At 38.2% G+C, this 13957-nt stretch overlaps 1 protein-coding gene and 1 long non-coding RNA gene across 6 annotated transcripts in view; one reads left to right on the top strand and one right to left on the bottom strand.

Annotated features, from left to right (window-relative positions):
• Window positions 1–85: 85 nt before the first annotated feature.
• On the bottom strand, window positions 86–10154 carry LOC147872157 (uncharacterized). Of its 3 annotated transcripts, none has more exons than XR_015537955.1 (3): window positions 9897–10120; window positions 7969–8237; window positions 86–3901 (listed from the first exon to the last, which is right to left on the bottom strand). It is a non-coding gene; the product is annotated as an uncharacterized LOC147872157 (long non-coding RNA). The 3 variants fall into 3 exon arrangements; XR_015537956.1 differs by lacking the exon at window positions 86–3901 and adding an exon at window positions 7789–7840 and having other exon boundaries at window positions 9897–10122; XR_015537954.1 differs by lacking the exon at window positions 86–3901 and having other exon boundaries at window positions 7865–8237; window positions 9897–10154.
• A 2305-nt stretch (window positions 10155–12459) lies between these two features.
• The window catches only part of LOC110830892 (DNA-binding protein RFX2-like), a 28377-nt gene continuing 26879 nt past the window's right edge, over window positions 12460–13957 (top strand). For 2 of the 3 annotated variants that reach the window (XM_087359021.1, XM_087359022.1), the window contains exons 1-2: window positions 12460–12771; window positions 13293–13600. In XM_087359021.1, coding sequence (XP_087215147.1) covers window positions 13346–13600 — 255 coding nt within the window. In that variant the 5' untranslated portion in view covers window positions 12460–12771; window positions 13293–13345. The remainder of the gene's footprint in view (window positions 12772–13292; window positions 13601–13957) is intronic. The other variant, XM_087359020.1, reaches the window with a different exon arrangement.

Consider the following 13957-nt stretch of genomic DNA (forward strand, 5'->3'; position numbering starts at 1 on the left):
CTTGACAACAGCCAAAAAGGCCAATAACAGCCAAGCACTAACAACAATACAGACATTACAATACAAAAGCAAACAAACAAAGAACTGAAAACATAACTGTACAATATTTATTTATTGCAAAATAACTCATAAGTAAAAAACTAAATGTTATAGATAAGTAAAATAATAATTATACTAAAAACAGTTTAATATTGGACAAAAAACATACACAATAAAATGTCATACTAAGTAAGCAATAAAAAACCATGATTATTGTTTAAAAAGGTGACTGACCTCAGCAAGCAAAACACGATCTTTGTTAAAGATGTCGATGCTCCTACAGACTGCATTGGCAGCAGAAACACATCTGGCAGAGGGATTGGCCTTGAAATTACGTTGTACAGTAAAGGTAGAATAGTCTCTGATAGACCTAGTAGGTATGCAGAGACTAACTGTATCAACATCAGATGAGCAATTAATTTTGCCTTTAAAAATATTCACGAGGAATAGAGCATCCAAAAGCCTCCTCCTTAAATGTAACGATAAGAAATTTAATCTAACTAATATATCGTCATAATTATAGGCACAAACGCCATTAAAGAATCTAGCGTAACATAGGGCTACAAATTTCCTTTGAATCCTTTCCAATTTAAAGGAATCAGTATTAGTAATAGAGTTCCAAACAACGGAAGCATACTCAATTTTTGAACGGACTAAGGTACTGTACAAGACCAAAAGGCTATCAACAGTGGAGAAGGAAGAAGTAATGTACCGAATCAAACCTAGCATTTTCAAGCTCTGTGATAATATATAGTTGATATGCTGGTGAAAATAGAGCTTACAGTCCAGTAGAACACCGAGATCTTTAACACAATGGGAGCGTGCCACCAGGTTGTTACACAATTTGTAATTAAAATAAATACTGTTTTTCTTCCGGGTGAATGATATAACAGTCGTTTTACTTAAATTAAGTTGCATCCCATTCACAAGACACCAATTTTGCACTGAATGGATGTCGTCCTGCAACAGTTTGCAGTCATCAACATCGCTAATACTCCGATACATCTTTAAGTCATCAGCAAATAAAAGGCATTGTGAATTATGTATGGAGTCCCAGATGTCATTAATGAATATATTAAAAAGTAAGGGGCCTAGGGTGGAACCCTGAGGCACTCCACACTTAACACGATAAGGATACGAAAGAGTTCCAGATACACGAACAAAAGATTGCCTGTCAGAAAGATAACTATGGAACCAATCAACATAACTGGGTGATAGTCCAAAGTTTCTAAGTTTCCCAAGAAGAATATTATGAGGGACTAAGTCAAATGCTTTAGTAAGATCAAAGTATACTGAATCTGTTTGTCCTTGAGTACTAACTGAAGGTAAAACGGAATTAAGTTAAGTAACCAAATTTGTTGCTGTGGAATTAAATTTACGAAAACCATGCTGTGAGGGATTTAATCTGTACTTAAAATTTTTTTGCAAATGATCATAGACAATAAATTCAAATATTTTTGAAAAGTTATTAAGAATAGAGATGGGTCTATAATTACTAACAATGGAACTGTTGCCTTTTTTTAAACACAGGAACAACAGCTGTTTCTTTCCACAGGGACGAAAGGTGGCACTAGTTACACTTAAATTAAAAATATAGGTTAATAAGGGAGTTAAAATATCAGAACAACCCTTAATTACTAACGAAGGAATTCCATCTAACCCCACACACTTTGAGGGTCTGAGGCGCTTGATCGCTTTGCTAACTTCAGCAGGAGAGATAGGAGCGGCGGGCAAAAAATCAGAAGTAAAAGTATCGGTAGGAGTGACGGACTGGCAAGAAGTGTTAAAAATTGATTAAAAATGCGTAGCAAATTCATCAGCAATGTGTTTGGAGTCAGTGACAAACTGATCACCAATTTTTAGCTGAATGAAGGAGTTATCTTTTCTTTTGAAATTTGAAACGTATTTCGAAAAATGCTGAGGGTGAGTTTTAAGACTGTCATCAACAGACTTTAACCACCGCCGCCTATCAGACTTAATGGTAGCCTTAACTAATTTACGAAAGTGTGCAAAGTAGGAGTAATGTACATCAGAGTTGGTCTTTTTAAACCGACGAAAATAATGATTCTTTTTATTAATATAATGTTTTAAGGTGCCGGAAAACCAGATAGGAAATTTACACTTACTAGAATGCTTATTGGGAATAGCTAAGTTTAAAGCATCAGTAACCACCGACTTGAGCTGATCAGCGGCGGAGTCCGCAGAGGACTGATTGTAAACGCAGGACCAATCGTAAGAGGATAAGTACCTGTAAAGCAGTAAATAGTCAGCACGCGCGTAATTGCGGGAACATCGAGAGGGCTGTGAATTGGTAGTCAGAGACATATTTCTAATATCAATAACCAGGGAAGGATGAAAAACATCAGGTTTAACCAAATTGTGATTAGAAATCATAACGTTTACAGAGGAAAAGTTAGCAAAGACAAGATCAAGTAGATTCTTATTTTGGATGGTAAGGTTGTGTTGAGAAAGTCCGAGGAAGCATGCGGCATTGTGAACGACATCCCCTTTAATTTTGGTATAGTAATGTGAGTTTGCTTGAGGGAAGCCATGTACCCAATCAAAGCCAGGAATATTAACATCACCTAAGAGAACTACCCGAAAATTTTGTGGGTTTAAATTCTTTTCCAGAGAATTAAAATAATTTTCAATAACTTTACCATCAGTGTTAGGTGAAAAGTAGTGGTTTCCAACGAGTAAGTTGAAACCATCAGGAAGTGGAACTTCAATCCAAACACATTCGCTGGTAAGTTCAAGATCATACCTGCGTTTACAACCAGCCAGAGATTGGTGAACTGCCGTCAGAACACAACCACCTCTGGTTAAGTTGAGATCGGTATAACCTCTGTCAGCGCGGAAAACGAGATAGTCATCAGGAAACAAATTGCGATTACAAAACGAATCATTAAGACACGTCTCGGTAATACATATAATTTTGAAATCATTAATACAGACATTATCATGAAAGTTGGTACATTTAGTACGCAAACCTCTAACATTTTGGTAAAAGATATCAATAGAATCCAAACACTTAGAACCAGACGTGGTGAGACGATCCGAAATGGTGGCACAACAGTTACCTGGCATAGTTAAGCGGTATTGTTGCTTCCCCCAAGATCCTCACAAGTGCTGGTCGGCTTCGTTGTAGGGCACGTTGCAGTAGCAGAGTCAGAGTCAGCCGTTGTAGGTACCGAAGTAAGAGGTGCATCAGGGGAGTACACCTGATCAGGGGTTAGTTTCCCATAAAAGGGAGCAATCAGGCACCCATTTGGTCATACACCGGTGTTATTTATAAGGGGAAAATCCTCTTCATTGACCGAAATGTGAAATGAAGCATAAGAATTAAATTTTGTTTTAAGCCTAGTGCAGACTAACCTTTTTAGGCTTAACTGCTCTTTTAAAGACTTATCCACGTCAGCAGCCGTGACCTCAGGGCTAAATCGTGAGACAAAAAGTGCCTTAGACCTTTCCCTTTTGGATACAATGGGTAGAGAAGCAGAGTTTCTCACCCCTAACAACGGCTGTCTGCTTTGTCTAACTGTGTTGGCCGAGGTTGTCCCAGAAGATGGCTTCTTTTTATGATTTACTGTTGTAAAACCTTCAGTGTCCACACTGGAGACTTTAGGTTTTAACCCAGCAGATAATACATCCTTGTAGGATTTCGATCCCACGTCGGCGACAGTAGAGGCAGAACGAGGAGCCGCATCCGTGGCTTTGTTTGCAGGAACACTATGAACTAAGGTGGTTGTCCCCTGGATGGAAGATTATTTTGTTGGTGCTGCCGGCGTAGGAGCGCTGGAAGCTAGTTTGTTCAAGTGGTATTTCAAATATTCGTTGTCCTTCCGAAGTAGCTGTACATCTTCTGAAAGTTTAAAAACCATCTGGACGAGATTCTCAACAACCTTTTGTGTGCTAGCTCTATTGAGCCGCACCATCTCGATCTGGCGGCCGAGTGACTCGGAGTCTGAAAGAATAGGCTCACCAGCAGGAGAAACTTCCTTCACTGGAAGCTCCGAAGTTGAGGCAGATCTGAAGCTTCTTCTAGATGCGTTTTTAGCGCTACAAGAGCGATTAGCAACAACACACGATGCACAATTGTACGTCGATTTTCCTTCCACCATGAGAAACGAATATTCAGTGTCGCTCATTTTGAGGCAAGAGAGATGAAACCTTGTTCCACAAGGCCCGCTACATCTAATAAATTTCTGTTTACCGTAGAACGGTTTCTTACACACCGAGCAACAGTCTTTGCTAGCAGCCATAGTGCCGGCAGGCTGCGGGCGAAGCACACTCACTCACAGTTATACAGCAGGTACGGAGAGCTCACAAAAACACGTCCGCTCACCAAGGGAGCTCAAACAATAATGGGACATTAATAACAAAAGGTGGGTGGTAAACATCCGGTCATACATAACAACAGGCAAAATTATTGTTTTGTATACTCTAATTTTCAGGTTCTTAGAAGTCAGACGGGAACACAAAATATTACGAACTGAGAAGTAGCAAGCATTTCCGGAATTTAGTCTTCTCATAACTTCATCATAAATATCATTTTGATTTGTAATTGTTGTTCCCAAATATTTGAATTTTGTAACCCTTTCAAAGGATTTATTAGCCACCCTAAGATAATTTCGCCCATCTGTCTTCTGACGACGAGATACTAACATGTATTTAGTTTTTTCTGAATTCACTTCTAGCCCCACCTGTCTACTAGCCTCTAATAAAACGTCTGCATTCCTCTTTATTGTTTTAATATCGTCCCCCAATAAATTAACATCATCAGCATATGCCAATAGCTGATGTGTCCCATTCAATTGCAAACCCTCCTGCCTATCTTGGACTTTCCTGATGGCATATTCTAGCGCAAAGTTAAAGAGCAAGGGAGACAAAGCATCTCCTTGTTTTAGACCGTTCTTGATGAAGAATGTCTCAGATACATATTTACCTATACGAATTTTGCTATAGGTTTCATTTAAGCACATTTTTATTAGACTCACTAGCTTCTTTGGTATGCCAAATTCAATAAGAATATTATATAACACTTCTCTCTTCACAGAGTCATAGGATTTTTTGAAATCTATAAATAATTGATGTACGGTCCCACTGAACTCCCAATTTTTCTCTAGTATCTGACGAATGCAAAAGATCTGATCAATCGTTGATCTGTTTCGTCTAAACCCACACTGATGACTCCCAATAATTTCATTCGCATCTTTCCAAAAGAATGTTGGATAGAATTTTGTATGAGGTTGATAGCAGAGAAATTCCTCTGTAATTACCACACTCAGTCTTGTCCCCCTTCTTATGAATAGGAATAATTATGGATTTTTTCCATTGTTGTGGCATCTCTTCCTTATCACAAATTACCTGAATAAGCTTATGCATCCTCATTTGCAACCCTTTGCCACCTGCTTTAATTATGCTGGAATATGATCAATACCTGGAGATTTATAACTTTTCAACTTCCCAATGGCTAGTTCATCTTCATCTAAGCTAGGTTCTGACACTAACAGTTCAGCTGTATGTATTATAATCTGTCTAATATCGTTAGTCTCATGAAAATTGAAGAGCTGGTTAAAGAAATTTTTCCACCTATTCACAATTTTTATTGGATCTGCAAGCCAATTGCCATTATCATCCTTTACCAAATTGTCTGAGATTGATATCCTTTCTTAAATTTATTAATACCCCTGTACAGGTCTCTGATATTTTTTCCTTACTAGCGCAAAGCGCTCCTTTCAGAGCTATTTTCGTCTATCAATTTCTGTTATATTTAATACTTCGTTTTTCAGTGTTTTTATCGCTCTTGTGTTAAATAGGTCTGATGTTTTAGGTCTTTTCGTCGCTGTTCAGAGGCCAACTGTTTTTGGTCAATCAACTTTCTACGTCCAGCCTCACACTTGCAAATCGATCATAAAGTCGGTCTTCGTTATAGTTTTCGTAATTGTAATATATCGTATGAGTATTATAACTTGAATAAGTAGTATTATTTGTATCAGTTTACCTTGTTGGTGTTGTTACTTCAATAGTTGATAACGTCTACTTTCACTTTTCTTCATTCCTTAAATAGGTCTGAAGCGTCATTTGTTTACTCGGCATTGTTCAACACAACAATGCCGAGTAAACAAATGGCTACAAATAGGTTGGCGGCGACGACAAATCACAAATTTTTATAATATAGATTACATGTCTCAAGTTCAACAATTTTGCCTTTCAGGTATTCCCTTTTCTTATTCATAAAGGTTCTATTAGCTTCACGTCTCACGTTACATAGGTTATCCGTATTTGTTTTGTTTGGGTCTTGCAACCATTGAAATTTTGTTTGCTTTCTTCGATCTATTAATTTTGAACTGTCTTCATCAAACCACGGTTTATTTTGCTTTCTCCTGTAGTATCCTAGTTTCTCTTTGGCTGATATTTTGATGCAGTGTCTGACATTCTCCCACTCTCTGTTGTTGTCAACACATTCATTATCTTTTTTTCTCTAAAATTTGTACCCTATTCCAAATTTCAACTTGATATTGTTCCTTCGCCTCTCCCTCACTTATTTTTTTAAATCAAATCTTTCTGTGTCGAAATTTTGTTTAGTTCGTCTACTTACTGAAAGCCGCTCCCTCACTTTTGCTACCACCAGATAATGATCAGTGTCACAATCTGCTCCTCTGAATGACCTCACATCAATTACATTTGTCTGCCTTCTATTGTCTAATAAAACATGATATATTTGATTGTGTGTGCTCCCATCTGGAAAAGTCCAAGTGTATTTATGAATATCACGGTGTGGAAATTTTGTACATTTTACAATTAAATCTTTTGACGTAGCGAAGTTTACTGCTCTTACACTGTATTGAAATCTCCTAGCAGAATTTTCATGTTATACTTGCCAAATGTATCAAATACTGATTCCAATTCTTCATAAAAGCTATCCTTGATATCATCGCTTTTGTCCTCAGTTGGGGCAAGAACATTAAGGACAATGATGTCGCACCAACGTCCTTCCAAAATTACGTAAGACAACCGGTCACTAACAAATTCTACTCTCTTAACTGCTGCCCTAATTCTGCTATGAACAAAAAAACCCGTCCCTAAATCGTGATTGTCATTCCCCTTTCCATAGAAAAATGTAAAGTTGTCCACTGGGATCGTGCCCTCCCCCTCCCATCGCAATTCCTGCACTGCCAATAAGTCTAACTTATAATTCTCTAATTCCCTACTCACTGATTTCAGTGCCCCACCCCTATAGAGGCTCCTAATGTTCCAAGTACCAAATCTCATATCCTTTTTAATTGCTCTGGTCGTGCCAAAGAGTCCGTCCTGGTCCGAGGCTTAGTTAGTTTTTCGTAACGATGCTTTTTTACGGTGAAAAGTTGTTAGACTTACGTCCAATCCCCAACCGGGAGGACCAGGGTATCACTCACCTTAGACCTGTCCAGCTTGGGTGAACCTATCATGAGCTGAAACTGAAGCATAGCCCTAAGGGTCATTTGAGCACGCAAACCTCCGAACCCGGCAAATTGTCTTCGACAAGGTGGTGATACCTTCGAGAAGGGGAGAATGCACACTGCTGCACTCAATTATTAAAAACTAATATTTTCAACGCGGATATTAGCTTCATGGCGAGCAAACGTCTTCTGCTGATTGTTTCTGCAGCTGGCCCCACAGTTCGATTGTCGTTCCTTGTTGCTCCTCTGACCACTTTTTCAAATTATTACTTTGACCCAGAAGTTAACGTTGAGTAATAAAGTATTAAATCACATGTTTCCAACCGAACTAAAAGTCATCTCTAGGCCCCTACTTTTGGCTAAATAAAAAAAGAATGCACATATAAACAGTGGGCATGTATGAAAAATATAATTCTCACTCATAAAATTAGCCAAAATACACATATGATAATATCGCATGCATAAGAACAAGTTATTTGTCTTTTACCTTTGATTGCGCTGAGTCCAGCTTAGGTCGTTGCAAATATTCCGTCACAGTCACAGGCCATGCCCAACATTTCGGAACAATTTATTATTCTCACGACCAGGAAATGTTAGCCCCACGACAACCCACAAGTGGCAGAATCACACCTTGTCGGCTGCCTGCGAATGCTTATTCGAAACACCCCTTTTCTGGCGGTCATAGTCGATCGTGATCCTGTGGGGCAAAGTTCCCTTCCTCTCTGCATTAAGTCTTGTTTCTGGTGCCCTCCTAGCCTGAAATCGAGTAACCACAGAGGGTCAAGCAGGCCGAAGCGTAAAGATGACGCTTGAGCATAGGAACAATTATCACATCGACGAATTATCTGAGGCAGAATCGGAATCAAGGCCAGAAAAATCTCTAACTTAACGAGCGTAAAAACACGAAATACTCAAGACAAAGCTGACAATTTATACAAGCAATATTCTGTTCGAATCTTGTACAGCGAGAAAATTTCCACCTTGTCGAAGGCAAATTCCCTAGCAGTTCCTTCAAACCATTTACACATTCACTCTGTCCCATTCACAATTCATAACATACCTAACATCCGCCATTTGAAGCCGCCTGTCAGATTAATAAAACTCTGTGGCACCATAATCTAAAAAAAATAATCTAATTCCTGTCCCCTCTTAAAACACGCCCAAAATATCGGTTTTATCCAATTACAGTAAGGTAACATGTTGGCATCGGCTACCCCCAGTTTACTGGTTCTTATCAGTTACTTTAAAGCAAGCCGAGAATGTTTCCGCGCAATTTATCATTCATAACCATCCTGTCATATTTAAGTAATGGACAAGCAACATTATCAGTTGACAGAGTGTTTTAGGAGGAAGAATACAACATTACCTTCTCAGTCATGGTGAACACCTTCAACAGGTTTACCCATCAAGTTACGTATATCTCAGCCCTCGTGGCCATTGTCAGCAAATACCTCAAAACAGTAAAGGAGGCCATGGGGATAAAAACTTCGTAAGTCCTTCCTCTGTAGGCCTTATCTCTGCCTGGACCAGCAGCTGGCCTCATGCTTCAAGGCTCTGACATCACCCCAGAGAACAAGGTCTCCTGACAGCCTAATTTCTCGATTTTGCATGTGTAGTTCACACTTGAGTTGAAAAACCAATTGTCGGGAGTTGGAGTCAGTCTAGTGTTTTAAACACATTCGTGTATACAAGAAGTTATCAAAGAGGCACATTTTCATTTACGTGCTTTATTTAGCCGCCGGTCGAATGCAGTGAATTATATTACTACAAAACCTTTTCTTATACTAGAGCAGAACGCTCCTTTCGGAGCACCTCGGGGGCGGTTGGTCAATTTTTTAAAACGCAACCAACCTTGTGTAAGAATCTAAACTAACCCCCTCGAATGGAGGGTTGAAAACAATTGACCCCCCCCGGGGGGTTAGTTTAGTGTCTCATTCAAGTGTTTTAACCCTTGAGTAAGAAACTAAACTAAACCCCCGAATGAGGGGTTAAAACCCTTGACCAACAACCCCCTTTCGGGGGATCAAGTGTTTGGGGTTAGTTTAGTATCTCATTCAAGTGTTTTAACCCTTGAGTAAGAAACTAAACTAACCACTCAGAATGGAGGGTTAAAACACTTGACCCCCTTAAGTAACACACTAAACTAACCCCCCCCATTCGGGGGGTTGGTTGTGTTTTAAAATCTTTAGTGGCTCATTCAAGTGTTTTAACCCTTGAGTAAGAAACTAAACTCCCCCCGGAATGGGGGTTAAAACACTTGACGAGTTAGTCAAGTGTTTGAAACGCCAACAGTTCTTGTTCAGTCAACTTTTTACGTCCAGCCCCACCCTTGCAAATCTTCGTCTTAAAATCGATCATAAAGTCAGTTTTCATAATACTTCTTAATCGTAATATATAGAATGAGTATCAGTTTACCTTGTTGGAGTTGGTACTTCAAATTGTTGATCACGTTTCAAATACTTGATAACGTTTTCTTTCACTTTCCTTAATTTCTTAAATAGTTTTATGTCGCTGTTCGGTGGCGACATGCTGCTTCTGGAGCAGTGATAATGCGACTGGCTTGGTAGTGAAGCGTTATTTGTTTACTCGGCATTGTTATCTTGTACTCGGCATTGTTGTGTTCCACAATGGTTGACGACGACGAAATCACAAATTTTTATAGTAAGAAGAAAGATTTGGGTAACAATACATATTATAAGGGGATTTACTCTGGAGACATCTGGTAGCACACGTGTAAATGAACATGAATACAAAATGAAGCTAGTTTTGTGTGTCCAAATAATAAAATTATTTACGTACAAGGATTTATCATTGAATTTAATGCTCTTGTGCTACTCTAAACTACTGAAAATGCGTCGTTAAATAAAATATGAATAAATAAAAAATCATGGTATATTATAATCACACAAAATCAGCAGATTAATTTGGAAACATCTGGTAGTTTATAGGCCTAATATGCCCGTAAAAATTACCCCAGAAAACAACATCTTAAGAGAGACTCGAACCGAGGACTGTATTCGGGTTTGTGACCTTAGTTAATCAGATTCCTTCCCAGGAACAAACAAAATTTACCCTAACGCCATTCATCCCTTGTGCCTGCTATCCGAACAACAGAAAACATCTCAGCCGGGATTCGAAGGAAGGAAACATTTTCTCTCGCCCAGGGGCGATGGGCTCAACAGCGCCCGGGCCCCTCAAAATTCGTCTTTAAAATTAAAAAAGTTGTCAGTGGAACCACGGTTCCGGAGAATTTGACGTAAATACGTCTATACGGAAAGGAAGTTTATATATTGGCTTTATTCTAAATATTTCCTTTATACATGCTTTACTTGAATGTAATGTAAAGTAATGTAAGGTAAGGTAAGGTAAGGTAATATAATGTAATGTAAGGTAATGTAATGTAATGTAAGGTAATGTAATGTAAGGTAAGGTAATGTAATGTAAGGTAACGTAATGTAATGTAGTCTTATGACGTATCTGTGCACGTATATACACCAAGGTAATGTAATGTAATGTAATGTAAGGTAATGTAATGTAAGGTAAGGTAATGTAAGATAAGGTAATGTAATGTAAGGTAATGTAAGGTAATGTAAGGTAAGGTAAGGTAATGTAAGGTAACTATGTAGGTAACCATTGTTGTTTATTTGTTGATAAACAGATGACGTTTCCAAGGTAACATAACAATGAAGTTACAGTTTTTCGTTTCCCAGGTAACATATCAATGAAGTTTGACGTTTCCTAGGTAACATAACAATGAAGTTACAAATTTTCGTTTCCCTTTTTCGTTACATTTTTGCCGAATGACACTGACCCTAAAATATAGACGTATTTACGTCAAAAGTATAATACAACACGATGTTATTTTTAAACATGGGACAATTAAATTGCAAAATTTACTTCAAGCCTCTTATCATAACTTTTAAATTGATTTCCTTTTACAGATAAAATATTTAATATTAATTATTGACTTCTTACATTTATGATAGAATGTAAAAAATTATAACTTGGAGTAATTCTCTTTGTATTTTTTAACTAAAAATTGACAGTGGAACTACGGTTCCAGAGAATCTGACGTAAATACGTCTCTGTATTTAAGCAATAAATACAATGAAAGGAAGGTAGCTGAATGTAATGTAATTCAATTCAATTCTTTATTATTTGTGTGCTGTATCAATAGCCTAAACCGCCACGGTGGTCTAGTGGTTAGAACGCTGGCCTTGTAATCCTGGGGTCTCGGGTTCGATTCCCGGCGGTTTTCCGTATTTATAACTTGTGTTGGGCAAGGCCGTGGTCTAGGCAACACGGAGTTTTCCTCCGGGGGCTTCCCCGGTTTCTCCGTGGCATCCCAACAATTACTCCATTCACACACAGAAGAAGGCAATGGCAAACCACTTCTGGATCATCTGCCAAGAACGTATATGAACAGGTCCCAGTCCGAGAAAAGGATGGAAGGATCCCGTTCATATGGACCTGTCGTCAGACAGAACACTAATTAAAATATAAATCAATAGCCTGATGGCCAATTACAGATACAGCACAGAGATGAGCTCATGAACACAATAAAAGCATAAAAGGTAAAACAAGCAGTGTATAAATTACATTGATACGAAGGACGTAAATACACAAGAAAATTGCAAATAATGTGATGTAATGAAATGTAATGTAAAAATTATCTAGTTTACGACGCACTTCTTCTACAAGCGATTCACAGCTCAGCTCTTTCCGCATTAACGAAAGCGGATTGTTGACGGCAGTAATGAAACGCAACAATGCCGAGTAAACAATGACGTTTCCTAGGTAACATAACAATGTACGCAAGCTTACCATTGTTATCGGTCCATATTTACACATTGTTGATATGGATCTTACACGTTTTCATAGGTAACAACAATGGCGAGTAAACACGACGTTCCATAGGTAACCATTGTTGTCGATTTGTTGATACGGATCTTACACGTTTTATTTTCACTTTTTGACGTAAATACGTCTATATGGAAGGGTCATTCCGCAAAAAAGTGTAACGAAAAAGTGACAGGAAAATGTGTAAGATGGTTACCTAGGAAATATCAACAATTTGTAAATATGGACTGACAACAATGGTCAGCTTGCATGTATTGTTATGTTACCTAGGAAACTTCATCTGTTTACTTGACATTGTTGTGTTACATTACTGCCGTCAACAATCCGCTTTCGTTATTGCGGAAAGAGCTCTGCTGTGAATCGCTTGTAGAAGAAGTGCGTCGTAGAGTAGATAATATTGTGCTGTTAAAAACGTTTTACAATATCACAGGTACTTATCTTATATAAGAATTATTAAGAAATCTATTGTTGCGTTAGTTGTATAGATATGGTGTTTGCACGATATGTTGATACTCTAAAATGTACAAATTTTATAACATATTTCAGCTAGCACAGACCCATCTTAAGCGTAACTAATTCAAGTTAGGCAGTACTGTCTTACTCAAACTTTAATCAATTGTAAAGCGTGTATAAAGAATATATTTAGAATAAAGCCACTATATAAACTCCTTACGGTATAGACGTATTTACGTCAAATTCTCCGGAACCGTGGTTCCACTGTAACTTTTTTGCCGAATGACCCTTCCGTATTTTCAACAATATAAAAAAAATGGAATTTCTAAAGCACACCTGCAACAATGTCGGCTGAGCATGCAACAATCGGCTTTCGTCATTGTGGAAAGAATTGTCCTGTGAATCGGTTGTAGATGAAGTGCTTCGTGAACTAGATAATTTTGTGTTGTTAAATACCTTTCAAAATAACTCAAGTACTTTTCTTGTGTGAATTACTAGGAAATTTCATTCTCTTCATTTTATCTTGACGGTGGACATCGACGAAGAAACTAATGAACACCGAAACGTCGGTAGACATGTCGAGCTTCAGTATTCAAGCACATCAACAGGCTGGCCCAAGGACGAAAAGGAAATTACTTGTAGAAATGTTTTCATCGCTTGCGAAGAAGTCAAAGAACGAAAATTATGTGAGCACAGAAAACTGCGGCCTTCCAGATTTTGGTTCGACAGAATTTGGTCCACATTCTCACGGAGGATTTTTCGACGCCACTCAAGAAGCCAACATTCAGCAGTTTATTAACAATGAGGTTAGTGTCAACTCTCCTTTGGATCCAACACAGCTTCCTGAAACAACTGATCTATGTAAATGGCGTAGTAAAATGGCGCCGATAGACTTGCTCGACGAAGAGTTGCCACAAACCTTCAATTTATAAAAGAAGCAATATCTGCGAAGCTCAATAAAACGAGGTATGGAAAGACGGTTTGTGGGAAATTTAACTCCTTATTTCTAGTACTTTATAATGGTCTCACTGTGTTGTCAGATGTTTGAATAAAAGAATGAAAGGAGCCATAATCCCGTTTTCAAAAATGCAAGTTTATACAATTTTTGGAGAGAAAATTATGACTTTTAAAAAGTTGTCAGTGGAACCACGGTTCCGGAGAAT

Source organism: Zootermopsis nevadensis, unplaced genomic scaffold (assembly GCF_977971745.1).
Source record: "Zootermopsis nevadensis isolate Lab colony 2312 unplaced genomic scaffold, Znev_1.0 Znev_ptg000030l, whole genome shotgun sequence".
In the NCBI taxonomy this organism is placed as follows: domain Eukaryota; kingdom Metazoa; phylum Arthropoda; class Insecta; order Blattodea; family Termopsidae; genus Zootermopsis; species Zootermopsis nevadensis.